Source organism: Lissotriton helveticus, chromosome 3_1, assembly GCF_964261635.1.
Source record: "Lissotriton helveticus chromosome 3_1, aLisHel1.1, whole genome shotgun sequence".
In the NCBI taxonomy this organism is placed as follows: Eukaryota; Metazoa; Chordata; class Amphibia; order Caudata; family Salamandridae; genus Lissotriton; species Lissotriton helveticus.
Genome location: NC_136061.1, coordinates 970,622,482 through 970,648,810, shown reverse-complemented (window position 1 = coordinate 970,648,810; position 26,329 = coordinate 970,622,482). Strand labels below are relative to the sequence as shown.

Here is a 26,329-nt window from a genome sequence, read left to right as displayed (position 1 = left end):
GCTGTGTGTAGTGAAACTGCAGGTGTTCGAACCCAACTAAGTCCACAGAAGAGGTGATTGATGCTGGTCAGTATGTCATCTACACATCATGATTGAATGGCCACTGCGAATCGTATCAGTTGCAGCTCTTCCGTGGTGGAGCAGCTTAGGAGAGTTTCTACACCTCAAATGGCAACAAAACGTAGTCATGGAACATTGTTCCTGTGTGCGGGGTGGCCCATTTGATCTCTTTTAATGGAAGAGGGTTTGCTTTGCTATACGTGGTTAGCTTTGTCTTGGTAGGTAGCAGTGTTTGCAAGGTTATAGTTCGTTAAGGAACTTTATGCTCGTCATGTCTTCTGAGGCACCAGTGTCTATCGGGGAGGTTATTGAAGTTCCTGATATGGTGATTTGATATTTGGGTCATAGCCCTCAGCCTCTATTATGGCTTCTAGTTAAGCATTATATTAAAAAATAATCAATTATATTTACCTTCTTTGTGAATATTTCAAACAGGGAAAGAGCCCCATTTGTGGGCGGAAATTTCCTCAGCCGCCACTGGGACACTTGCATCTTACTGCGTGAAACCATCATTTGAGATCCACGCTGCGAACCCTTGCAAAGTGATTTGGGCGTTATTGCGCTGAGCATGTTCTACCTTTGGCTGGGCAGTCTTATAGTAGATGTGCTGGCAATCCACAGTACCCACACACTATCCTTGTCATCACATCATCCGTCATTTTGGCCACCAGACATCCTTTTCCAGTGGTTGCAGCAGTCTTTGTCGTTTTATGTTTGCTCACCTCCTCTCAAATTGACCTTTGCTGATTATGCTCCCCATCTGGTTAGCCCTGTCATTGGACAACTCATTAGATCTGATGAAGGTAAGAATTTCTCCCAATAGCATTCTGGGCTTGCAGAGTATGTGCTGTCAGAGAGCAGCCAATGTACATCCTTGGATAAGTTGCACCCTGGCTTCCTTATGGGGGGCATCATTAGTACAGGTGCTTGCTAGTTAATGAAGTCTTGCCTAGGGAAGATTGCAGTTGAGTCTCCCTCATGCCGATCAGCTTGTAGCTTTAAAAATAGGATTCATCTGGGGGTCAAGGTAGAGATTAAGTTCCATGATTGCTCCATCATAATCTTGCCCACCTCCTGTGTTGGGGAGATCCTTGAAGAACTTGAATATCTTCCCCTGTATAGTGAAGAAGCATCTATTTCGTTTCCCCACCCCCCTCCTTTGTAGTTTTGAAGTGTTTGTTGATGCAGGCAACCCAGTTGTGCCAGCAAGGCATCGCTGTCATAAGCTCACCCAGCTCTATAAAGCGGGCTAGTGGATTGGCTGATTCTCCTCCTGGACGTATGGTCTGTATGGCTGGGGGACATCATGACATTGTCCACCATGGGTAAGGCACTGGGGCATTTATTTGTGCACTGCCACCCCCTTGAGTGTCTGGCTCATTATCTTGCAGTGCGCCCTTCGTTGTAAACACAGTGACTGGGGGCGAAATGGCCTCTTCTTTTCTATTTTTTGGTTGTTTGCTATTTCCCTGTATTATTTATGCCCAATTTTGTTTTTATATAGTCTCTTTCCATTGCATCGTTGAAGTTCTCCCTGGTGTGCCGGCAAATACACTTTACAATAGTCTCTCGATTGAGCTTTATCAAGCCAGTGCTGTTGCCAAAATTAGACAAGCGTTGACAATGCCAATAAGTCTTTCTTATGAATGCACTGTCAAGCCAGACCTAAAAGTCAGTGTATGTTAACAACTGCCTCCTCCTATCTGTTCTCTGCCACAGAAAAACACCATCAATTATCTAGTTATCTAAGACACTGTAATAGCATTACAATGGCATGTGTTTGTGCCCTTTAACCACTTGGATGCTAATGACAAGGGTAACTCATCATGGAGTTTCCATTGATTTCAATGGAAATTGTTAATAAATCTGTCCAGGGCCTTAGCATCAAATTCAAGTTCAGGAAACGGGATAAATAAACAAAATGATCACAATAATGCGGAGGACAATCGCTTTTTAGGTCAAAGCCTACCAGCCAGTGGCACTGTCTGGTTATGAAAATACTTCTTTGGGACATCCTGAAAGCTTCACTGGGAATGCAATCCGCCCATTGCTCCCCATTGGCTTTGTAACGCACATTTGCTTATTTTCTATTTGCTGGCTTTATTTGAGGCTGTCCAGCATGTCTATGTCCCTCTCATGGAGCATAGCCTGGTCACCACCTCTATGACTAGCTCCTTTTATTCAGCGAGTGCTTGCTTTCTGTAAATAGGCCTTTACATTTTGTTCTAATCTTGTCACATTTGATGTGCATTCAAAGAAAGAGATTACATGTCAGGCACTGTCTTTAAAGGGTCTTGGTGTTTATTTTTCTTTCTCTGACTTTAAAGTGAGAGGGTTTATGTGAAAATATTGCTGAATACTGGAGGTGGGAAATCAGATTTTTTTCTAGCATAGAGCAAAATGTAAATGTCTGTAAATGAATTGTGCGGATATATCAGAATTAGGAAAGCACAAATGAAGCACATTGTAGGCAGAAGTGGTGGATCCAAATATTTGAGTATGATCAAAATAATTCAGTACACATTATCATTTGTGCGCTGGATAGGTTTATTAGTAAAACTGTATGTGCAAATGTAATGGTCATTTCAATGGAAAATGTGTTGTCTGTAATGGCAGGGCACTACCACATCATGCATACTCCACTCTACGACACACCACTCCATTCTATTCCACTTCACTCTAAAACAATTCAAGATATAACACTCCACTCTAGGCCACTATACTCCACTCTACGACACTCCCACGCCCCTCTATGGCACTTCACTCTATGACGCTCCGCTCTACGACACTCCACACAACTTTATTCCACTCCTCTCTGTGAAACTCTACTCTACAGCACTTTTCTCCATTCTACACCACTGCACACCACTCTACTTTAACAATCTGACTCTCTATGCCATTCTGACACACTTTCTGGATGTATGGATCTTGGAGACCGGTGGTATATTAGAAGTGAGCCTTTTTACCAAACCCACAGACAGAAACACTTTACTAGAATTCTCCAGTGGACACCCGAGGAGTGTTAAAGAGAACTTGCCATATGGGCAATTTTTGCGTATCAGGCGCAATTGCACCAACAAGAAGGATTATTTTGACAATGCGGAAATCCTTTTGAATAAATTATGCTCTAGAGGGTACCCGAGGAAACTAGTGAAAGCCGCCCTTAAAAGGGCGTGGTTTACACCTCGGGAGACTTTATTGACCCCTAAAGAAGGCAAAAGTGAGAAAACTGCCTTGACCTGTGTTTTAACGTTCAATGTTAAGGCAAATAAAATCAAGCAAATCATTACAAGAAACTGGCGAATCATTGACCATCTTGAGATTCCTCCACCACTGTTTTCTTTCCGTAAAGGTAAGAACATTAAACAACATCTTGTTAGAGCTAGTAGAGAGCCCAAGATCAAAAAAGACACCAGGAACTTGTTAGGCCTGCCGGCCGTAATAGGACATTTTCGTTGCATGAATTGTACTGTGTGCCCTAATTCTAAAGATCTCAAAAGCATCGATGTGAATGGCCAGAACCACATCATGCGTTCATTTTCCAATTGTAACACAAAGAACGTCGTGTATGTGGTTCTTTGTCCTTGTAATTTAGCCTACATAGGACAAACAACGCAGGCCATCAAAATGCGAATAGGCCAACATAAATCGAGAATTAGATGTAAGACTAGTGGGGCTCCGCTAGTGCAACACTACATAGATTGTGGACACGACGAAGAGGACCTAACTTGGGCAGTACTTGTAGTGGTGACAGCTAAAAACAAAGCAGAATTAGAACGTAAGCTAAACTGTACAGAAGCTAGACTGATCGAAAGATACCACACTGCGACAAGGGGCCTTAATGACCGTGACGAATTGTGGGCATTAATTTAATGATGTTCATTAACGTTTTCTGGATCCGCAGATGAGTACCCCTGATGATAGCCCTTTTGTCGGGGGAACTCTCTTAGGACCCAGTCTGTTTAGAGTAGTACAGGAATGGAATAGCATATGCAATGAGTATTTTTATACCTAATTCAGATCCATTCGATCATGATTGTCTATATTTATTGTGTTGAGTTGTTTGTTAATTCACGGTGTCATTTGTAATTCTTATTAATCTGTGTTTGATGTATTGTGATTAGATTGTTAGCCCATATGCGTTGGTGCAATGCCCACCTCCTTTTAAATAATGCACAACTTTAGGTGGTGATGCGATTGTTATTTTTATTTTTATTTTATTTTATTTATTTCTGGTTTCTCCTTCTTATTTATATTTTTTTCGAATGGATGTGTGGATATTTATATGGTAGAGGAGAATACCCAGACAGACAATACGCTTGCCCGTAGTCCGTTGTCTCTTCCTAAAAGACTACCCCCTGTCCTGTTTCTTTGTTTATGAATTCAGCGCGCAGATTAGAACGCCCTCCGAGACGCCCCTTCTTTAATGACTCTGCGCGCCCTGACCGCGAGATTGTCTCCTGACAAACGGACGGTGGAGCTCTTGGAACTCAGATTGAAGGTCTCCCTTAATCGCGTGTGACCTGGGGGAATTGTAGCACCAGAGGTAGGCTTGTATAATTGTCACCTTGCATGTAGCGCCACAGTATAGACCTGAGCCATGTTTGTGCACACGCGGGTAGTAACTGCGTTTGTGTTTTGTTTTGTGTTTATTTTTACCTTGACTGCAGGTATCCCTGGTTATTCCTTATTGAGGGCGTGTAATTAACCGAGGTGTTTTTTACACCAATGAAATAATCTATCCCCTCCTTTGAGATTGGATAATTGTGAAGGTAGGCTACATTCTTGTTTGAGGTATGACTCGCCGTTACTAATGATAGTTTTGAGTAACCGATAAGTTAATAGATCCGGTTCTCTGGCTCTCTCACCCTCCATATACCCTTTAGGAAAGCGTGAACCGATTTTCCTTTGGAAAGAAGTTGTTTATACCCCTCAGGGTGGTGCCTTGGCACTCCCTGCTGGGGGGGTCACGTATACCACAATTTGCAGGTATTTGGAACCTTGTGGCAGCTGCCATTGCCCGTTTGTAGTGGTCCATTTATTTTTAAGTGCATGCCCCTCGACATTTATCTGTAGACACATGGTGGATAGAAGAATGTGTCCATGGTGACTGGGTTTCTACAACCTGTGTACTCGTTATCACTTTTGTGAAGATTGGGCACGTTTGGAGCTTGCTTTCTTTCTCCTGTAAATGAGATGTGGTTTTGACTCCATTTTTTTGCACGTTTTCCACTTTCTGGTGGTCATTGCATCGGTGTAAATGGGTGAGTTTCTCCTTGCGGCATAGTGTGTTTTTAGGAATTATATTGTATTTGTATATATATTTTTCAGTACCCTTGTCCTGATGAAGCCAGAAGAAACCACTGGCGGAAACGCGACCGCGTCGACAGATAACTAATAGTGTTGGCTTTACCCCCCTGTTTTTTTTTTTGTTTAGGGTACATAGTTGTATATTTGTATATATTGTAATTACCTCAATTTGATTACTGTATATAGTCTGGTCATCTTTCCCCCCCCCCGGTTTTTTGACTCAATATTTTGTCCTTTGCAAAAATTATAATCATTTATTGTTAAAAAAGAGCGTAAAAAACAGGTTAATAAATTGTTTCCTGTTGTGAAGTAGCGTTTGCTTAATTTATCCCTTAATACCTTTTTGTTCTATTTTCTTATCCATGTGATGTTCCTTGCCCAGGTATGGGAGGGTAATATGGGCAGAACCCCTGTTCATTACGTAGTTTTCTGCACACTTTTTCAAGTGTGAGGGTCCCTTGTTTTAAGAGACAGCATTTGAATTGTTTAAAAGTACTGTATATATTGGTAAGGCCTCTCTTTTGGGTCATGAGATTGGGATGTGTGGTTTGTCAGTTTGATTATTGTATAATTTTGTAATGTGATTATTTGTTATATCTTACATTGTTTCCTATGCCGCACATTTTCAGTTAATTATATCATTTTTTCCTTTCATTTTTGCTTGGATCAATATTTCATTGTGTATGACTTGTAGAATTCTAGTGGAAATTTCAGTCTGGTTGGATGTTCTGACCGGCTAAGTGTTATATGAAATATGTCAGCACCACACTTGGTAAGCTATACAGAAGAAGAGATAAATAGGTTGAAACAAACACCCTCTTTGTTAGGAGCAGATTTAAGTGGGAATAGACCACCAAGTTCCGACAAGGGAGAAAGATTAACCCAACTAAAAAAGAAAAACACACGGACACAGCTACACGCTGAAGTCCTATTAGGATACTTAAAAACAAATACTATCCCTGTCGGATTACAGGTTAAAAATATTCCCGTTATCTTTCTCCAAGATAAACCGTATCTGTTGGACTTTAGTGGGGTAGGAACAAAGTGTTCCCAGGATTGGATTGTTTTATCAATCAATACTGCATTACGAATCAGTGAAGACGAGTTAAAAGAAATAGAAAGGTTAGAGGAAGAAATACTAGGAGATTCCACCATAGCGGATGCGAAAGGCCTACTGGAGAGTATTGGGAAAACATTAGCGGATTTTAAAACCAATACCGTTAATTTAAAGACCACTAAACTGAGTAGAGATATAAAAAACTTTACCATAGAGCAAGTGTATCCCTACTTGAAAGAGGATTTCTTTAAAAATACTACCCCAGGGGCACTGAATCCTCAATACAAGGGAAGATCAAGGACAAGGTTTCTCACATTTTCTGACTCCTCGTCAGACTCAGACCAAAGTGGAGGAGCATATTATCAACCATACCAACAATATCCACCCTTTCTGCAATACCCCCAAGGCCCGCCACCTTTTTTAGGCAGAGGGGGACGCCGAGGCAGGGGGTTCAGAAGAAGATGGGGGCCACGCCAGTTCCAACAATTTCAGCCCTTTCCACAGCCCCCACTGACACAGGACCAGAACCTGTTTCAAACGAGACAACGGGTCTATATGCGGTAGAAAGAACTAATAACCTGGGGAACGAGCCATTGATGTCTCGCACAATGAGTGATACAGAGATTATTCCAATTTATAACCTCTCTAAAGAGTCTCTACCACCTATAGAATTGAAGGTCCTACAGAAAGGTCTTTCATTTGTGCCATTACTAGTTCAAGACCCGGTTGATACTAAGACTGAAGTCTTACAGTTTCTAAGAAAGATCAGATTGAAAGTATTTTTTTCTGAACAAGAGGAGAATGTTGAATACAATGTAAGCGGCTTGAGAGTCAAATCGACCTTTTGTCCTGAGAGTGCAAGTATGCCTGACGAAATTGTGTTGTTTGAGAATCAGGTCCTCAAAGAAGTAGATAATTTGAATGCTAAGAAACTTTCCTTTAAGTCTAACTTCAGTAAGGAAGAACGGTTAGCTTTGGACCAACTAGCTAACAACCCCCTAACAGTAATAAAACCAGCTGATAAAGGTGGGGGGATCGTTGTATGGGATTGTAACGATTATGACAAAGAGGTACTAAGACAGTTGGGTAATTGTGCACACTATCGCCAAATAACAGATAGCCCAGCAAGTAACTTAAGGGCTAGGATTTTACATCTCACCACGCAAGCCCTAGATGCCGGATACTTGAGTAAAAAGGAATATGAATATCTAAATACCTCCATGCTGAAAACTCCCAATTTGTATGTATTACCCAAAATACATAAGGATGTCGTCAACCCCCCTGGCCGGCCGATTATTGCGGCATGTGGATCAATGCTTGAGCCTCTAGCTAAGTACATTGATACGTTTCTTAAACCCTTTGTGTGCCAAACACAGGCCTACATCAGAGATACCATGGATTTTATCCACAAGGTTGAGGGCTCGGTGTTCGATAGAGACCAACAGTTGTTGGTCTCTTTCGACATCGAAAGCCTCTACACGAACATCCCCCAGGATGAAGCACTCCTTGTGATGGAACTGGTACTCGATAAAAGGAATAGACCCCATCAGGTGCCAACCAAATTCATTATTGAGTTGGCTAAAATTTGTTTAAAAAACAGTTTCTTCACTTTTAAGGGGGTCCTTTATTTACAATTGAAAGGAGTGGCAATGGGGTGTTGCTTTGCCCCAGAAATTGCCATCCTTGTGATGGACCAATTTGAGACTAGATATGTCCTTGGTGAAGCGAACCCATTTCTACATTGTCTGTCGAGGTGGGTTCGCTTCATCGATGATATCTTCTTGATATGGAATGGGAATAAAGAAGATCTAGACCGATTCCATGAATGGCTAAACGTCTGCACTCCTGACCTTAAATTCACAATGAATTACAGTAATGAAAAAATTAACTTTCTGGATGTATGGATCTTGGAGACCGGTGGTATATTAGAAGTGAGACTTTTTACCAAACCCACAGACAGAAACACTTTACTAGAATTCTCCAGTGGACACCCGAGGAGTGTTAAAGAGAACTTGCCATATGGGCAATTTTTGCGTATCAGGCGCAATTGCACCAACAAGAAGGATTATTTTGACAATGCGGAAATCCTTTTGAATAAATTATGCTCTAGAGGGTACCCGAGGAAACTAGTGAAAGCCGCCCTTAAAAGGGCGTGGTTTACACCTCGGGAGACTTTATTGACCCCTAAAGAAGGCAAAAGTGAGAAAACTGCCTTGACCTGTGTTTTAACGTTCAATGTTAAGGCAAATAAAATCAAGCAAATCATTACAAGAAACTGGCGAATCATTGACCATCTTGAGATTCCTCCACCACTGTTTTCTTTCCGTAAAGGTAAGAACATTAAACAACATCTTGTTAGAGCTAGTAGAGAGCCCAAGATCAAAAAAGACACCAGGAACTTGTTAGGCCTGCCGGCCGTAATAGGACATTTTCGTTGCATGAATTGTACTGTGTGCCCTAATTCTAAAGATCTCAAAAGCATCGATGTGAATGGCCAGAACCACATCATGCGTTCATTTTCCAACTGTAACACAAAGAACGTCGTGTATGTGGTTCTTTGTCCTTGTAATTTAGCCTACATAGGACAAACAACGCAGGCCATCAAAATGCGAATAGGCCAACATAAATCGAGAATTAGATGTAAGACTAGTGGGGCTCCGCTAGTGCAACACTACATAGATTGTGGACACGACGAAGAGGACCTAACTTGGGCAGTACTTGTAGTGGTGACAGCTAAAAACAAAGCAGAATTAGAACGTAAGCTAAACTGTACAGAAGCTAGACTGATCGAAAGATACCACACTGCGACAAGGGGCCTTAATGACCGTGACGAATTGTGGGCATTAATTTAATGATGTTCATTAACGTTTTCTGGATCCGCAGATGAGTACCCCTGATGATAGCCCTTTTGTCGGGGGAACTCTCTTAGGACCCAGTCTGTTTAGAGTAGTACAGGAATGGAATAGCATATGCAATGAGTATTTTTATACCTAATTCAGATCCATTCGATCATGATTGTCTATATTTATTGTGTTGAGTTGTTTGTTAATTCACGGTGTCATTTGTAATTCTTATTAATCTGTGTTTGATGTATTGTGATTAGATTGTTAGCCCATATGCGTTGGTGCAATGCCCACCTCCTTTTAAATAATGCACAACTTTAGGTGGTGATGCGATTGTTATTTTTATTTTTATTTTATTTTATTTATTTCTGGTTTCTCCTTCTTATTTATATTTTTTTCGAATGGATGTGTGGATATTTATATGGTAGAGGAGAATACCCAGACAGACAATACGCTTGCCCGTAGTCCGTTGTCTCTTCCTAAAAGACTACCCCATGTCCTGTTTCTTTGTTTATGAATTCAGCGCGCAGATTAGAACGCCCTCCGAGACGCCCCTTCTTTAATGACGCTGCGCGCCCTGACCGCGAGATTGTCTCCTGACAAACGGACGGCGGAGCTCTTGGAACTCAGATTGAAGGTCTCCCTTAATCGCGTGTGACCTGGGGGAATTGTAGCACCAGAGGTAGGCTTGTATAATTGTCACCTTGCATGTAGCGCCGCAGTATAGACCTGAGCCATGTTTGTGCACACGCGGGTAGTAACTGAGTTTGTGTTTTGTTTTGTGTTTATTTTTACCTTGACTGCAGGTATCCCTGGTTATTCCTTATTGAGGGCGTGTAATTAACCGAGGTGTTTTTTACACCAATGAAATAATCTATCCCCTCCTTTGAGATTGGATAATTGTGAAGGTAGGCTACATTCTTGTTTGAGGTATGACTCGCCGTTACTAATGATAGTTTTGAGTAACCGATAAGTTAATAGATCCGGTTCTCTGGCTCTCTCACCCTCCATATACCCTTTAGGAAAGCGTGAACCGATTTTCCTTTGGAAAGAAGTTGTTTATACCCCTCAGGGTGGTGCCTTGGCACTCCCTGCTGGGGGGGTCACGTATACCACAATTTGCAGGTATTTGGAACCTTGTGGCAGCTGCCATTGCCCGTTTGTAGTGGTCCATTTATTTTTAAGTGCATGCCCCTCGACATTTATCTGTAGACACATGGTGGATAGAAGAATGTGTCCATGGTGACTGGGTTTCTACAACCTGTGTACTCGTTATCACTTTTGTGAAGATTGGGCACGTTTGGAGCTTGCTTTCTTTCTCCTGTAAATGAGATGTGGTTTTGACTCCATTTTTTTGCACGTTTTCCACTTTCTGGTGGTCATTGCATCGGTGTAAATGGGTGAGTTTCTCCTTGCGGCATAGTGTGTTTTTAGGAATTATATTGTATTTGTATATATATTTTTCAGTACCCTTGTCCTGATGAAGCCAGAAGAAACCACTGGCGGAAACGCGACCGCCACTGCGTCGACAGATAACTAATAGTGTTGGCTTTATCCCCCTGTTTTTCTTTTTGTTTAGGGTACATAGTTGTATATTTGTATATATTGCAATTACCTCAATTTGATTACTGTATATAGTCTGGTCATCTTTCCCCCCCCCGGTTTTTTGACTCAATATTTTGTCCTTTGCAAAAATTATAATCATTTATTGTTAAAAAAGAGCGTAAAAAACAGGTTAATAAATTGTTTCCTGTTGTGAAGTAGCGTTTGCTTAATTTATCCCTTAATACCTTTTTGTTCTATTTTCTCATCCATGTGATGTTCCTTGCCCAGGTATGGGAGGGTAATATGGGCAGAACCCCTGTTCATTACGTAGTATTCTGACACTCTATGGCACTTCACTCTATGCCTCTTTACTCTAAGCAGCTCTACTCTAGTCACTCCACTCTACTCTACATCACTCCACTTTGCACCACTTCATTTCACTCTATGCCACCCGACAAAGCTTTACTCCACTCTGTGCCATGCCACTCTACTGTATGCCACTCTACTGTATATTTTCAAAAAGGGGGTGGCCACTCCACTTTGCCATTCCACTCTGCCATTTCACTAAAAGGGCCACATGCATCATTGAAATTGCGGTTGCAAAGCGAATCTGCCCCTTTGCGACCGCGATTTTTGCATTTGGGATGCATCATCTCAAATGCAAAAATGGCTATTTAAGTAATCACTAAAATATTGATTATTTAAATTGCGATTGCATTTAGGAAATCACAAATTGCTATTCCCTAAATGCAATGCAACAACCAAAGTAAAATTGCGATTTCTCAATTAAGAAACGCAAATTACCATCAATTCAAAGTTGATGGTAATTTGCGAGGACTTTGAAAAATGCGCTTTTGCACAACAGTGCATTTTTCAAAGTTCTATGTTGCACACATACATGTCCTTGGGGCATGTGTCTGCAACATGTGTCGAAATTGCAATTTCAGGGGTGCATCAGGGTGTCCTTTTGGCACCCTTGCACCCTTGAAATTGCATGCGCAATTTGCAAATACCTATTTGGTACTCTTAATTGTGCATGCAATTGTGCATACAATTCCCATTGATTCCTATGGGCCTCTAGGCCCATAGGAATGAATGGGAAGCAATTCCATATTTGTGAAATACAATTTGCGAGTCGCAAATAAGGAATGTGTAGGAATCGCAATTTTTGGGCGATTCCTACATGCATTAGCATTTGCGATTCCTAAATCGCGATTTAGGAATCGCAAATGCACAGGTTGATGCATGTGGCCCTAAGCCCCTCCACCCTACGTCACTCTACAACACCCTATGCCATTCCACTCTGACACTTCTCTACACTCTATGTAGTTTCCTCCACACAATGTTACTCCAATCTACTCACTCCACTCTACAATACTTCACTGTACAACACTCCACTCTATACCACTCCGCTCTGACACTCTATTCCACTCTACACCACTCTATGCCACTACATGACACTTTACCCCACTCTACGACACTATCCTCTACGACACTACACTCTACAACTCTCTATCCCACTCTATGCCAGCCAACTCTAGGAAACGCCTCTCCATGCCACTTCAATCTTGGACACTGTATTCCCTCCTACGCTACGTCACTTCACTCTACGTCATTCCACTCTACATATCTCTCTCTGCGCCACTTTACACCACTCTATGCCACTCCGCTGTACAACACACTACTCCACTCCATTCTACGACACTCCATGTCGCTTCACTGCACTTTTCAACGCTCTAAGCCTCAGTGCTGTATGCGACTCCACTGTACCCAACTCGACTCTACTTTTCTATACTCTATTTTTTACCAAGACCATGCACTCCGCGACACTCTACTCCACTCCATTGCGACACTCCACTCTGCGCCACAATCTTCTATGCCTCTAATATTTAGCCCTGAACAGCATGCACGCTGTTGTACAACATGAGCATAGACGAGACCTATTGGCTTTGCTGATGCTTTTTTGTGGAAGAAAACAAATTCTGTCCAATCAAAACATGTCATCTTGGCTTCCAACATGTGCGCAGAGCCAAAGATTCTATCCTTGTGGTCTTTACATTAACCCCTTGGGCGCGGGCGCGATTTTGCGCCTGTGCGGCCTCTTTATTGAGTGGGCGGGTTCATGACGGCCCCAGCCGTTATCAGCACACGCCCACCGTGATGCATGACGGACGGGGGCCGTCATCAGCAAGGAAGGGGTAAATGTCTGTCTACAGCCAAGCTGTCAAGCAAGACCATAAAAACCGGAAGCTAATGTCGGTGATTATTTGTTGCTGCAATCTTCTATTTTCCCACTAGATGGCAGCCTCACGCTTAAATTCACGCGAGGATTCGGTGTTTCGTTCCACCGCGTAGTTCCAGATAGCGGAGAATGGCTTTCGATGATGCCTTTTGGTTTCTAAATTTGTCAGAATGTTTTGCCAATGTGTTTGTCCATTAAGTCTTATCTAATTGGGTGTGCTTCTTTTAGCTCTCCTTGTGAGTATCATCTGTGTTCGTATAGCAAGTATCTGGAGCGAGGGACAGTTACTTGGTGATAACGATTCATGTCCTGCCCTATTTACCAAATCGTTTTATTCTGGGAGTTATTTTAGTGGGTCAGTTGAAAGAATTTTGCTACCATTTTCACTTTCATGCAGCTGGAACATAAACCCTCTGAGCTCTCGTGCTCTATTTTCTGATAAATTCGTCTATTTGAACTTGCGAATACGTTTCATAATGTATTTTCCTGTGAAGATATCATGGAAAAGGTCGCAAAATGTAATATCCTGTGATGTCATCATTACGTTCATTAACATTTTTGAAACCTGAAAAGCCCTACCTCATTTTGGGCACAGAATGTTGTCCATTAAGGAGAGGTGTGGTTGAGACGCATACAGACAAGGCATGAGCCGAACATGCGTCAGTCATACTTTGGTTCTGGAACAAGTGATGATAAAATGGGGGCTATTCTCAGGCAGTAGCAGTTGCTACCGGACGCGAGTGGGGGGAGGTGGGGGCGAAGGACGGCCGCCGCCTCTCCTGTGTCCTCCGTTATCTTCCTGCAAACTCCCGGCCAGCAGCAGGAAGCACCAGGCTCCCAGGCAGCCCCTGAGCCAATCACAATGCTGCAATGCAGGGTTGTGATTGGTCTGAGCGCCATGGTTCGGCGCTCATACGGGGACTGGGAGGGTTTGCATGTTCCTCACCAGGCTGTGTAATGCAGCCTGGTGGGGAACATGCAAAGTACGCATGACTGTTTGGCTGGCCCAAGAGGGCACGCTTCAGGGGTACAAACTACTCCTCTCCCGGCCCTGCCAGCCATGCCCCGCCCGAGAGCTACTGACGGCTTCCCCTTATTGGCTGACCAAGGGTCAGCAAGTGAGAGAAGGCAGCAGTCCCAACACTCCTGGGACCCCCGAGGAAGAACTGCAGGTAAGTGTAATGATTTTTTAAAATTAATGTTTGATGCATGCGTGTATGTTTGAATATTTGGTAATGAGTGTTCTGAATGAATGGATGTGAGTGATTGTATGTATGCATGTGTATCCAGGGGCAGCTGCTGTCAATCCAATGTGAGTGGTGGGCGGCGTGGGGGAAAAATAATACAAAATAAATAAACAAATGTACACTTGCGTTTCACTGCACCAGGCCTGATCTTCTGCTCCGGCACTGCACTGCTCCTCTGCTTCCGGCACTGCAATCCTCATGAGCACAGGCTCCCAGACTCCCCACGCAATTCCAGCGCTGCTCTCATGATATTAGTCCCAGCATGAGCGAAGCGCTGGGATTGGGCAGAGGGAGCCAGTTTCTCACTCCAGAAGGGAGTGGGAGTCTATTCCCCTGAGCACTGCTGATATCTCCAAGGTACAGCCTGGTGATATCAAAGTGTGCATGTTCGTTTGGCTGTCCTAAGATGGCTGGCGAAACCTACATGCGCACTTTGTGCCACCCACTCCTCCTCCCCATGCTGTGTGGCACTGCGACAAGGCCCAGCTCTAGACTCCAGAACTGGAGATGAAAAATAAAATAAACAGTTTTATTGTCATTTTCTTTTTCTTCTGTTTTCTGCCTTTCAGCAGTGGGAGCGATGCTCCTCCGCCATAGCAGAGTGTGTGTGTGTCCCACCTGCTCTCCTTCCTAAAATTACCAGCCGCCACTGTCAAGGTGTAAGAGTAAACAGGAAGCTTCAGACATTGTAGACAATGGAGTTACCAAATATGTAGGGGTGTAGCTATGGATAATGGAACAGGTGCAGTGGCAGCAGCTCCAGAGATGCGAGGGGCCCACTTACTAAACTGGGGAATGGGGAACCCATTTTTCATGTTTTCGCTAGGGCCTGTGGCACCTTTGCTATACCACTGCAAATATGGGAACCAGGTCAGTCCTGTAGCCTTTCTCTTATATTTACTATATTATGTTGTACATGTGTATTATTTCCAAATGCAACACACATCGTGTTGCTGCAGACTGGGCCAAGGTCAGCTTTGCCTCATGGTGGACACATAATCCTAAACAAGCATTGGAAATGCAATAGGTCTCGCAATAGAATAGTTAGACATTTTTCTTTTTGCAAATGGAAGAGTGGCGTTGCGTGGATGAGTAGCGTTGCGTGGATGAGTGGCGTTGCGTGGATGAGTGGCGTGTGTGAGTGGCGTTGCGTATGTGAGTGGCGTAGCGTGTGTGAGTGGCGTTGCGTGTGTGACGTTGCGTGTGTGAGTGGCGTTGCGTGTGTGAGTGGCGTTGCATGGATGAGTGGTGTTGGAATGCAATAAGTATCGCATTAGAAAAGTTGTAGTTATTGGTCTTGTAAATGACATAATTTTTTTTTTTTGCGATGTTAAAATTGCTATATTGATGGCTTTGTCATTTACAATGCCAATAGTTATAACTTTTGCAAATGTGACACCTATAGCATTTGGAATGCAACATGTTTAGTATTTACGTGACTTATATGGCAGCTCTGGTCGTCATGCTACATCTCTAGATAGTTTTATCTTCCGCAAATGTGACACCTATTGTAACACAATATGTGTTGTGAGTGAGGGTGAGGGGATGAGGGTGAGGTGTTGAGGGTGAGGGGTTGAGGGTGAGTGAGGGTGAGGGTGAGTGAGGGTGAGGTGTTGAGGGTGAGGCATTGAGGGTGAGTGAGGGTGAGGCTGAGGTGTTGAGGGTGAGTGAGGGTGAGGAGTTGAGGGTGAGTGAGGGTGAGGGTGAGTGAGTGTGAGGGGTTGTGGGTGAGTGAGGGTGAGGATGAGTGAGGGTGAGGGGTTGAGGGTGAGTGAGGGTGAGGGTGAGGGTGAGTGAGGGTGAGGCTGAGGGGTTGAGGGTAAGTGAGGGTGAGTGAATGTGAGGCTGAGGGGTTGAGGGTAAGTGAGGGTGAGTGAGAGTGAGGGTGAGTGAGGGGTTGAGGGTGAACGGGTGAGGGTGAGTGAGGGTGAGGGTGAGGTGTTGAGGGTGAGTGAGGGGTTGAGAGTGAGTGAGGGAGAGGCGTTGAGGGTGAGTGAGGGTGAGTGTGGGTGAGGGTGAGTCAGGGTGAGTGAGGGTGAGGCTGAGTGAGGGTGAGTGAGGGTGAGGGGTAGAGGGTGAGTGAGGGTGAGGGGTTGAGGGTGAGTGAGGGTGAGGGGTTGAGGCTGAGTGAGGGTGAGGGGTTGAGGCTGAGTGAGGGTGAGGGTGATTGAGGGTAAGGGGTTGAGGCTGATTGAGGGTAAGGGGTTGAGGGTGAGTGAGGTTGAGGGTGAGTGAGGGTGAGGGTGAGTGTGGGTGAGGGTGAGTGAGGGTGAGTGAGGGTGAGTGAGTGTGAGTGAGGGTGGGTGTGAGTGAGGGTGAGGGTGAGTGAGGGTGAGTGAGGGCGAGGGTGAGTGAGGCTGAGGGGATGAGGGTGAGTGAGGGTGAGGGGTTGAGGGAGGGTGAGGGTGAGTGAGGGTGAGGGTGAGGTGTTGAGGGTGAGTGAGGGTGAGGAGTTGAGGGTGAGCGAGGGTGAGTGAGTGTGAGGGGTTGAGGGTGAGTGAGGGTGAGGGGTTGAGGGTGAGGGTGAGGGTGAGTGAGGGTGAGGCTGAGGGGTTGAGGGTAAGTGAGGGTGAGTGAGGGTGAGGCAGAGGGGTTGAGGGTAAGTGAGGGTGAGTGAGAGTGAGGGTGAGTGAGGGGTTGAGGGTGAACGGTTGAGGGTGAGTGAGGGTGAGGGGTTGAGGGTGAGTGAGGGTGAGTGAGGGTGAGGCTGAGGGGTTGAGGGTAAGTGAGGGTGAGTGAGGGTGAGGCAGAGGGGTTGAGGGTGAGTGAGAGTGAGGGTGAGTGAGGGGTTGAGGGTGAACGGTTGAGGGTGGGTGAGGGTGAGGTGTTGAGGGTGAGTGAGGGTGAGGGGTTGAGAGTGAGTGAGGTTGAGGCGTTGAGGGTGAGTGAGGGTGAGGGTGAGTGTGGGTGAGGGTGAGGGTGAGTGAGGGTGAGTGATTGCGAGTAGCAAAAAAATCGTATGGAGCCAGGGGCGTAGCGCAGGCTCCTGCAGGGGGAGGCTGGGACAGGCTGGGGTACCCCTTGAACTCAATTTCTACGACTATCCCTGAGTTGTGAGAAACTGGTGAGGGGGGGATTCGGAAGGACGGGGTGACATCATGTAGATTTACACCATGGCATCGTGCTCCACAGCAAGCGAACGTCTCCCACAAACGGCAACATAGCGCGGCACAAAAACTCGGACTCTTTCCCCTGAGGGAAACGCGCACAGGCCTGCAGAACGGCTTATTTCCACCCTGTCAGAAATGGCACCTCAGCATGTGCCTTCCCTCGTCACTGAACAGGGCATATTGAACAGGGTCGAGGGCTGGAGGGCTGGCAGCTCGTCCTGTTCTCTTCCGTGAATGTCTAGCTGATTTGTCTTGCCAATAAAATATTATTTAACCGGGAGATGGAAACGTGCAGAGAAATGGATAGAGAGTGAGCGGAGACAAATGGAGGCGGGGGCTGGGGAGAGCGAGGGTAGGGAAACAGACAATAGGAAAAAGTAGAAAGAGGAAACATGCAGCAATGGAGAGAACACATCAGAAGAGCAGCTGTAAAATGGGATTGCGAGAGGGAAAATGAAAGGACATGTGGGACAGAGGAGAAGAGCACGAGGTGACCCAACAGGAGTAGATGGGTACTGGGGAGACATGACAGAAGTTAGAGATTAAATAGGTGCGACGGGGGTAAGAGGGCTGAGATATAGGGGTGCTTAGAGCGACGGAGATGCAGGGAAGGAGAGTGACGGTCACAGAAGGGGAGAGGTGTATAGAGATGGCGGGAGGCGGACGAGGAAAATGGTTAGAGAAGGAAAGATGAAGGAAGCACGAGGGAGAAAAGGAAGACGTAAGAGGGTGAAAATGCGTAGAAAACAGAAAAGATTAATAGGTGGGGGAGAGGGCTAGCGAGGGGAGAGCAACAGAATAGACGATCGTGATTAGAGGGTGAAAGGAAGAGAGATGAGAGATCGTGGGACGGAGGTGAAGAGAGAGATATTCGTATAACGTGTAAGAGGAGATAGCTGGAGTGATAGATGAGTTGAGATGAGGATGAGGGACATCGAGAGGTAGGCGATTAAATGGAAACGTATTGAAAGGAGATGGGCAGTTAGAGGAAATTAACAAACAAGACGGAGGGCATTGCTGTGGGGAGGGGGTGGAGGAGAAATGCACACGGCGGGCAGGGGAGGGGGCGGAGCGGTGAGAGCGGCATGTGGGTGTGAAGAAGCCGGGGCCTTTGAAGTGAAGCTAAGCTTCACTTCAAAAGGTGTCGGGAGGAATGCGGCTGAGGGAACAGACGGCGATTGCGGCTGAGGGAACTGATGTGCACGCGCTTTTAAGCTCAATGCACATGCGCATTGAGCTTAAAAGTCACGGGCACTGCAAGGAATCGCCACGATTCCTTGCTTCTTAGTTAAAGGTTGTTTAAGCCGCAATAGGCTCGCAAGCTCGATGCGCATGCGCATCGACAGGCGAGACCTAAAAAGCAGACAGGTGGGTAATAATTGCACCAGGACCACAAAAGCAAAAACGCTTTTTGAAAGTAACAATATTTAAGACATGGTACTTAGAATATGCAGTGTTTTTGCAATGCTATACATATTTAGTTATTAAGTGGCCTCAAGCTGAGATCAACAACCAATGTATGCTTTAGGAAACAACACTCTGTCGACACCTCTCCCCTCCCCCAAGAGGCAAAACCGATGAGCTGTTTTTTCACAATGAGTGTGGATAACAAAAACGTGATCAAGAACTGCGGTTGGGTAGCACAACTATTGAAAGTTCAGTTACCCGAATACACGCTCCTCAGCTCAGTGATCATTAACTCCCAGAACTGTAATTGTTCCCTGACATTTGTGTAGTCCACTCTGGTGGCTTATTGTGTTCAGTCATATTCAGTTAGGAGCAGGCTGGAGTCAGGCCCGGACTGGCCATAGCCGGCACCGGGCAATCCCCCGGTGCGCCGCACGGGTTGGGGCCAGTTTTGGGCCACTGGGGGCCAGTTTTGGGCCCCTTGGGGCCGTTTTTGTTACAGGGCCGTTTTTGCAGCATAGCTGCAAAATCGGGCCTGTACCAAAATCGGCCGAAAACCGGCTCGGCGGCACCTCCAACCCCCCCGAGTGGGGAGGGCGGGAAGCACTTTGCCAGGGCCGGTTGTGGTTCCCAGTCCGGCCCTTGCTGGAGTGCGCATGCTCGGCTCGCAGTATGTGTGGATGCAGTGTGGCCTGCGTGGGCATAGTTCAGTGTCGTGTCTGAGGTTGTGAACCGTGCTCCAGATTGTGGGCGGTGATGAGGCCCTTATGGTGGGCACGCGCTTTATCATAGGAAGGATGCGTGTGAGCAGGAGAACAGCACACGTACCTTCCCCTGGCATTTCCTTTCAAAAATATGAAGTGACACCTTGTCACAGAGTCATATAATTATTCTTCATAATTCTATCGCTTATCAATCTTTTTGGTTACCAGTTGATGTATATTTATCCTCTTAATGCTATATTTATAGCTTGATTATCTTTTTATTACAATTAGAACATACTAGTTATAGGATATTGTAGCTCTATTTATAATGAATTTTATGTTTCATATGAATATGTAACATTTTCTTGCCTATTGTAATTATTTTGATGGATTTTGTAATCTATGAACTGTGAATAGGTATTTTCGCTATATATTATTATTTTCTGCAGTGTCTATGTTTATTGTCTATAAACAATCTTAATAAAATATTTTGCAACACAAAAATATATATATATGATACCTTACCTGCTTATTTACTTTCACTGGCTCACACCTAGTCACAATCCCACCCACGGATAATTACCTGTGAATTCGCACCACCATGTTACTCGTGCTGTTTTTCCTGTCACTAACAGACTTGGTCATGCGCAATCACTCAAACTCTCTAACTTACCTTTAGTAAGGTTTACAAGCTATACTCGCCAAGATGTATTCAGCCTCACTCCTGTTACATGCGTTCATTCACATTTAAGCATGATTATAGCACCCACATTTCGCTCACTCTCTAAAGACTTGTTTTTCTTCCTCTGGCAGCACACCCTAAGGCACGTGCCTTCATCACACATGCTGGCTCACATGGAATCTACGAGGGCATCTGTAACGCGGTGCCCATGGTCCTGCTGCCTTTATTTGGAGACCAGATGGACAACGCAAAGCGAATTGAATCGCGTGGAGCTGGCGTGACCCTCAACGTCCTGCAGATGACTGCACAAGATCTCAGTAACGCCTTGAAGACGGTGATCAATGACCCCAGGTCAGTGGCGTGATCTCTGCGCCTAAGCCATACCTAAAACCCTAACTTTATACTCCAGCCTTCAACACTATTAGCACAGCGAGCACACCCCACTATATGCTGGAATTCCAACTTTATCCCAGCCTCATTTCCTATGCCAACTTTAAATCCAGCCCACATTTCCATCTAAAACACATTCCCCACTCATGACTCTACCTCTGGACCACATCCTCAGCGGTACTGCCCCATTCACATCTTATAACTCCATCCCAGTTATATATTCCCCTTTTTAACATCACCTCTAAAACTGGATTCCAATCTTGTCTTCAACTTTTTTTACGAATCTCACTTTTATCCTTATGCCTAGTCCTAATTGCCTCGTCCCAAAAAATTGCACCTTAAGCTACCGTCCTACCTCGCTTAATTCCTAGAGCCTTCAGCACCCATGATCTTAACAATGCCACTGAAATATGACTCAACTCCATCTCGTCACACTACAACAGCAGCTTCTTATATAACACAACTAACCCCAGTTACACTCCATCTGCAAACCTGGGGCCAGATGTACTAAGGCTTTTACGGGCACAAATGGGTTTTAGACCCGTTTGCGCCTTAAAAAAACAAGTGGCCCATGTACTAATCCTATTTTGCGAGTCGCAAATGAATTTGCGACTTCCAATATAGGATTAAGAACTCGCTATTAGGAAGGGGCGTTCCCTTCCAAATAGCGACATCAAAAGCTATGTAAGAATGTTTTACAATTGCGGTTGCAAAACACTCGAAAGCACTCGCAAACGGGAAGGGGTCCCTAGGGAACCCCTTCCCCTTTGGGGGTGCATGCGCAAACATTTTTTAAGGGCAGGCAGTAACAAAGTTATATTTTTATTTTTTAAATGCATTCCGTTTCCCTTTAAGGAAAATGGGCTGCATTTTTTTAAAAAACTGCTTTTTCTTTAAAAGCAGTCCTAGACCTGGAGGTCTGCCGACCCCAGCAGTCCACCATCCCTCGGAGTGCCAGCCATTCCCAGTGGAGTCGCAAATTGTGACAGCCTTGTTAATATGCATGAGGCATGCAATTTGCTACTCCATTGGGAATCGCAAACAGTGCCTCTGACACTGTTGTACATTGATGTTTGCAGCTCGCAAATTGCGACTCTCAATTTAATGCAATTTGCGAATCGCAAAAATCAATGGTCGTACATCTGGCCCCTGGTCCAGGGGCTGTGGCCTCGGGATGAACCTTAAAAGGACTGTTGATCTCTTGACTGTAAACCAGAAACAGGTTACGGATAACATGCATATCTCTGGATTGTAGGCTAGGAGCGATTTATTCAAGAACTGTGGCCCTGTAGCAGGTTAGGATAGCCCTGAATATATCTAGACTGTGACCTTGGGCCAGGGTACAACAGACCAGACTACTAGCTTCTAGTCCTTGGCCAGTTTAGCAGGGACCTAGGTGGCCTGAACTTGGCCCCTGGACACAATATGATAGGCCACCACCATATCCCTTGAGGGTGGCACTGCTAAGGAAAGGTTTGATACCACACGGCGTGGCCCTCGATCTGGTGATGATAGAATCTGTTGTGCCTGTGAACCTGGTAATTTCTAGGACAGGGCAGGATATCTCTGGCCTGTCTTGTGTTGGTCAGCTTTGGCAAACATGGGCATCTTTGTACTGTTTCCCCTAGGTCGGGTAAGGACAGATATCTATGTTCTGCGGCCCTAGGTCAGGTTATCTATCTTTGGACTACGGTCCTGAGACCGGACAGACCTCATTCTTCCAGGACTATGGACTGGTTCAAGATAGGACAATCCTGGACCATGGGCTGGAGTCCAGTCAGTGCACACCTGGATATGCTTCATCTGGGGCTGTGCTCTGGTTAGGGCAGGCTTGACTATCCCTGGACTGCGGCCCTTTTTCAGGTGAAGATTAAGTGGCATTTCAGGGTACTGTCACCTTTGGTCAGAGGAGGACACCAGCTGATTTCATACATAGACTGTGAACCTTTACCTCATAGTAATCCCTTCTCTTGCAGGTGCGCTGACCAACATACTTTACTTCAGTTTGCGCTGCCTTGCAGTCTTCTGGAAATATGACTTTGCATCCTGGTGTCTTTATCTTGTGCGTATGTATCTCTTTAATATTTACTTTATTTACTCTTTCTAGCTATAAAGAGAACATCTCTCGCCTCTCAGCACTGCACCTGGACCGGCCCATCCACCCCCTGGACCTCGCTGTACATTGGGTAGAGTTTGTGATGCGGCACAAGGGCGCCCCCCACCTGCGGCCAGCAGCGCACGACCTCAACTGGATTCAGTACCACTCACTGGATGTCATTGCCTTCCTCCTTGCTGTTGTTTCTGTCACCCTCTTTATAGTAATCAAGTGCTGCTGCTTTTGTGGTAGGAAGTGCTGCGGCCAGAAACGGCGACCCCAGAAGTCTAAAACGCACTAACTGGGGTAGCACGCAGCTCGTGATAACCACTATTCCACTCAGGAGCAGAAACAGTCTTTCATAAATAAGGTATTTGAGTTACAGGACATGGATAGCAGATTCTATTTCAAACATGTTTCAGTTCTAGGTCAAACCTTGCTGAATCATGGAGAATGTTTACTCAATTTGGGTCTTCCTGTCCCAGATTTGTATACACCACCCCAATTTCTTTCTTAAATTTTGGTCAGTTGCTCCTGACATTTGGCAAACATTTTCAGAATTTGTGGAAAACGTTTTCATGCCTCAGATAAGACATTTTTAATTCATTTTAGTCTTTCCTGAATTCTTGGTCATTCTTTCCTGAAATCTGAGGTAGACTACCTGAAATGTCTGTCCTGAATTCCAGGATATTTCCCAGTTTTTAGGTCAGCCTTTCTGGATTTTTGGGGAATGAGCTGAAAGATCCTGGTGCGGCTCTCCAGTTTGGGTATTCTTTCCTTGATCCTGGAGAAGTCTTTCCTCAGCCAGCAATTTCAAAACTCTGGCAAATCATTCCTGAATTCTGGAGAATTCTACTTAATATTTCCCTTATTAGGAACAGTCATCCCTAAATTTTGAAAATGTTCATGAATTCTATTTAGCCTTTGTAGACATCTTGGTAAACCGTTCCTAAATTCTAGTCAGGGTTTCCTGAATAATACAGCCTGCTGAGACGCTGAAGGAGCGTTTTCTTCATTTGTGAAGCTAAGTCAGTTTTCCTTAATTTTTTAGACTTGTATCCTGAATTCTGCACTGCAAAAAAGCACGCACTGAATTCTGCACTGTAAACTACACGCACAATTTACCTTATGGAGAAAGACAAAAATATGTCATTACTATAAAACGCACTGTAAATATACAATTAATTGTCATCTCACTTCCCTTCCTTGCCCAGTAATGTGACTCGGGTACATTATTTCAAATTAATTTTGCCTATACCTTAAATTTAAAATTGGCGCGATTCTGATAATTATATTTTACAATTCTGCAAAACATTCAAATGATGACATCTTGTTGCAGCACATTCAGTTACTCATCTTCACAAAAAGTGAAAAGACTCTGCATATATTATCAAGCTCCTGGATTTTTCATTTTCTGTACAATAAATGCACTGCAGAAATATTTGCAAAGTAGTGCAGAATTGTATGCAGGGCTCATTTCAATATATTATTTTTGTAAAAGTTCTTCAATTTGGCTTGCTGAATTCTGTAACTCTCCTGATTCCTGAATGAATTTGGTGTTTACATCTACATACCTCATTTCTGCCCACATTTGGTAGGACAAACTTGATTTAAAGACTTGTGCATTCTCGATTTAAAAATGATAGTGCGTCCTATACACCATTCTGCCTAATCCATTTCAATAGGGACCTCAAACGTACCTCTCTTTTTGACCCACATCTGCTGATTTTTTTAATGTTTGCAGGTGTGCACTGGGTCTCTGTTGAATAATCAGGACCACTTATGGAAGTGAAATTAAAGCCATAGAATTAATGTTAACATTGTAAGATCTGATTTTCTTAGATTATCAATACATTTCTTAAATTCAGCTCACACAAAATGGCTGCTGAACAGAATAGCTCCTAGTCAAAGTAGCTACTCATGAAAGTAGGCACTGTACATGCGCTAACTGCGCAGGCGTCTGGCAGTGGAAATAACCTAGCAGCAAGTGATCAAAAACCAGGGAATTTGTCTCCACTTGCATGTGGGTGAGATAAGTATCAGAAATGCACCCCTCGTTTCTGTGTGTGACTTTCTATCTCTCTCAGTCTCTCTCTCTATCTCTCAATCCTCGATGCCTTTGATGGGGTTCTGGTGACATAAGATCAAAGGCAGAATGGCTTTCAACGTCTCTAAAATCCTGAGATGGAATAATATTGGCTTATATTTTCAAAGGAATTTCTATATTATCTGAATTTCAAAATGTGTGTTTTATTATGGAAAATGAATATTATATTTTTATTTCGGAAGGGGAATGTTCACTGAATGTAATGAGCAGAACATGGATGTGTAATCATGGAAAACTCTTGAAGATGCCAGTTGGTTATGAATATTTTGATATTGAAGCTATTTTGTACGCACAAAAAATGATTTTCTGAATAAACATGCAGAAATTGATGTGTTGCAAGTTTCATATAATTTGTGTCTTATGTTTGTGGTGTGCTACATAGTCTACACAAACTGATGTTCTGCCTGTGACTTTGACCCTGACATGCAAGGATGTAGCAAGGGAGGGTAAGCAACAATAACAAGCATTGGCAAAACCAATAGGTTTCGCCTATCTATTGGCTTTGCGGCTTAAAGTAAACAAGCATAGCCAATAGGTCTCGCCTTTGGGACCTTATGTATTTAGTGAGAGCTATTGGCTTTGCCAATGTATTTAAGCTATGTTTGCAGAGCAGTGTGGCTGTGATAAACACCTTGCATAGCACGCCGCACAGACCGTGCTTGCTCTTCACGTATTGAAGGTGAGTAACATTTACATGGAGTTGTTTTTCTTCCTTAAAGCCAAGTTAGTGGAAAATGCAGCCATGGCAAACGGAGTAAACCAAGTTCGCTCCAAGCCTGTGCTTGGCTGCAGGCTGGCCAGCCGAACTGATAGCCATTATTGTTGGAGCCCATAAGCTTTCCCGTGCACCGAATCACCATTTTCCAGGCCACTACTGTTTCAGAGCCTTCAATAAATAAAGCACTTTTTTCTGCACTGAAGACATTTTCTACAGAATCAAAACAACGACAGCATGAATAAGCACTGCAAAATGTGCCATACTACAATATTTGGCTACAGCAGATTTGAAGACAATGTTAATTAAATAAAAAAAACAAGCGCGGCCGCGAAAGTGAAAGCGACCGTGCTGTGTTAATTAGTAACATGATCCATGACGTATGCCTAGAAAAAAAAGCAGTTACTAGAGCTCGGCGGTTTCCAGGCGCCCGTCCGTGATGAAAGGGGTCCGTGGCTGGTGTCAAACCTCCCGAGCGCGGGCGCGCATCACAGGCTGAGGTCTGGCTGTGCGCGCTGCTGACAGCACCGCATGCAAGGAAGCACTGCAGGGAAGATTTTGTATTCAGTGTGATCAGAAGTGAACTGTTGTGACCCTGGTGAGGGGGGCAGCAGAAGGGCCCTCCAGTATATCAATCGACTATGCTGCATGCATTGTTTAGGGTGCTGCAGATAACATACTCATCATACAGACAAATGATGTCCTTGATGATATTGTGCTTGCGAGACAGTCCAGCAAGCACTGCGGGAGTCTTTGTGTATATTGAATGACAAGATATTGCACGTGCTGCACAGGACCCATTTATCAGTGGAGAC

General features: G+C 44.5%; 1 protein-coding gene across 9 annotated transcripts in view; it reads left to right on the top strand.

Moving 5' to 3' along the window:
- The window catches only part of LOC144823148 (UDP-glucuronosyltransferase 1A9-like), a 545,217-nt gene extending 520,089 nt beyond the window's left edge, over nt 1-25,128 (top strand). For all 9 annotated transcript variants that reach the window (XM_078681389.1, XM_078681391.1, XM_078681384.1 and 6 more), the window contains exons 4-5: nt 20,339-20,558; nt 22,705-25,128. In XM_078681389.1, coding sequence (XP_078537515.1) covers nt 20,339-20,558; nt 22,705-22,993 — 509 coding nt within the window. In that variant the 3' untranslated portion in view covers nt 22,994-25,128. The remainder of the gene's footprint in view (nt 1-20,338; nt 20,559-22,704) is intronic.
- The last annotated feature ends 1,201 nt before the right edge of the window (nt 25,129-26,329 follow it).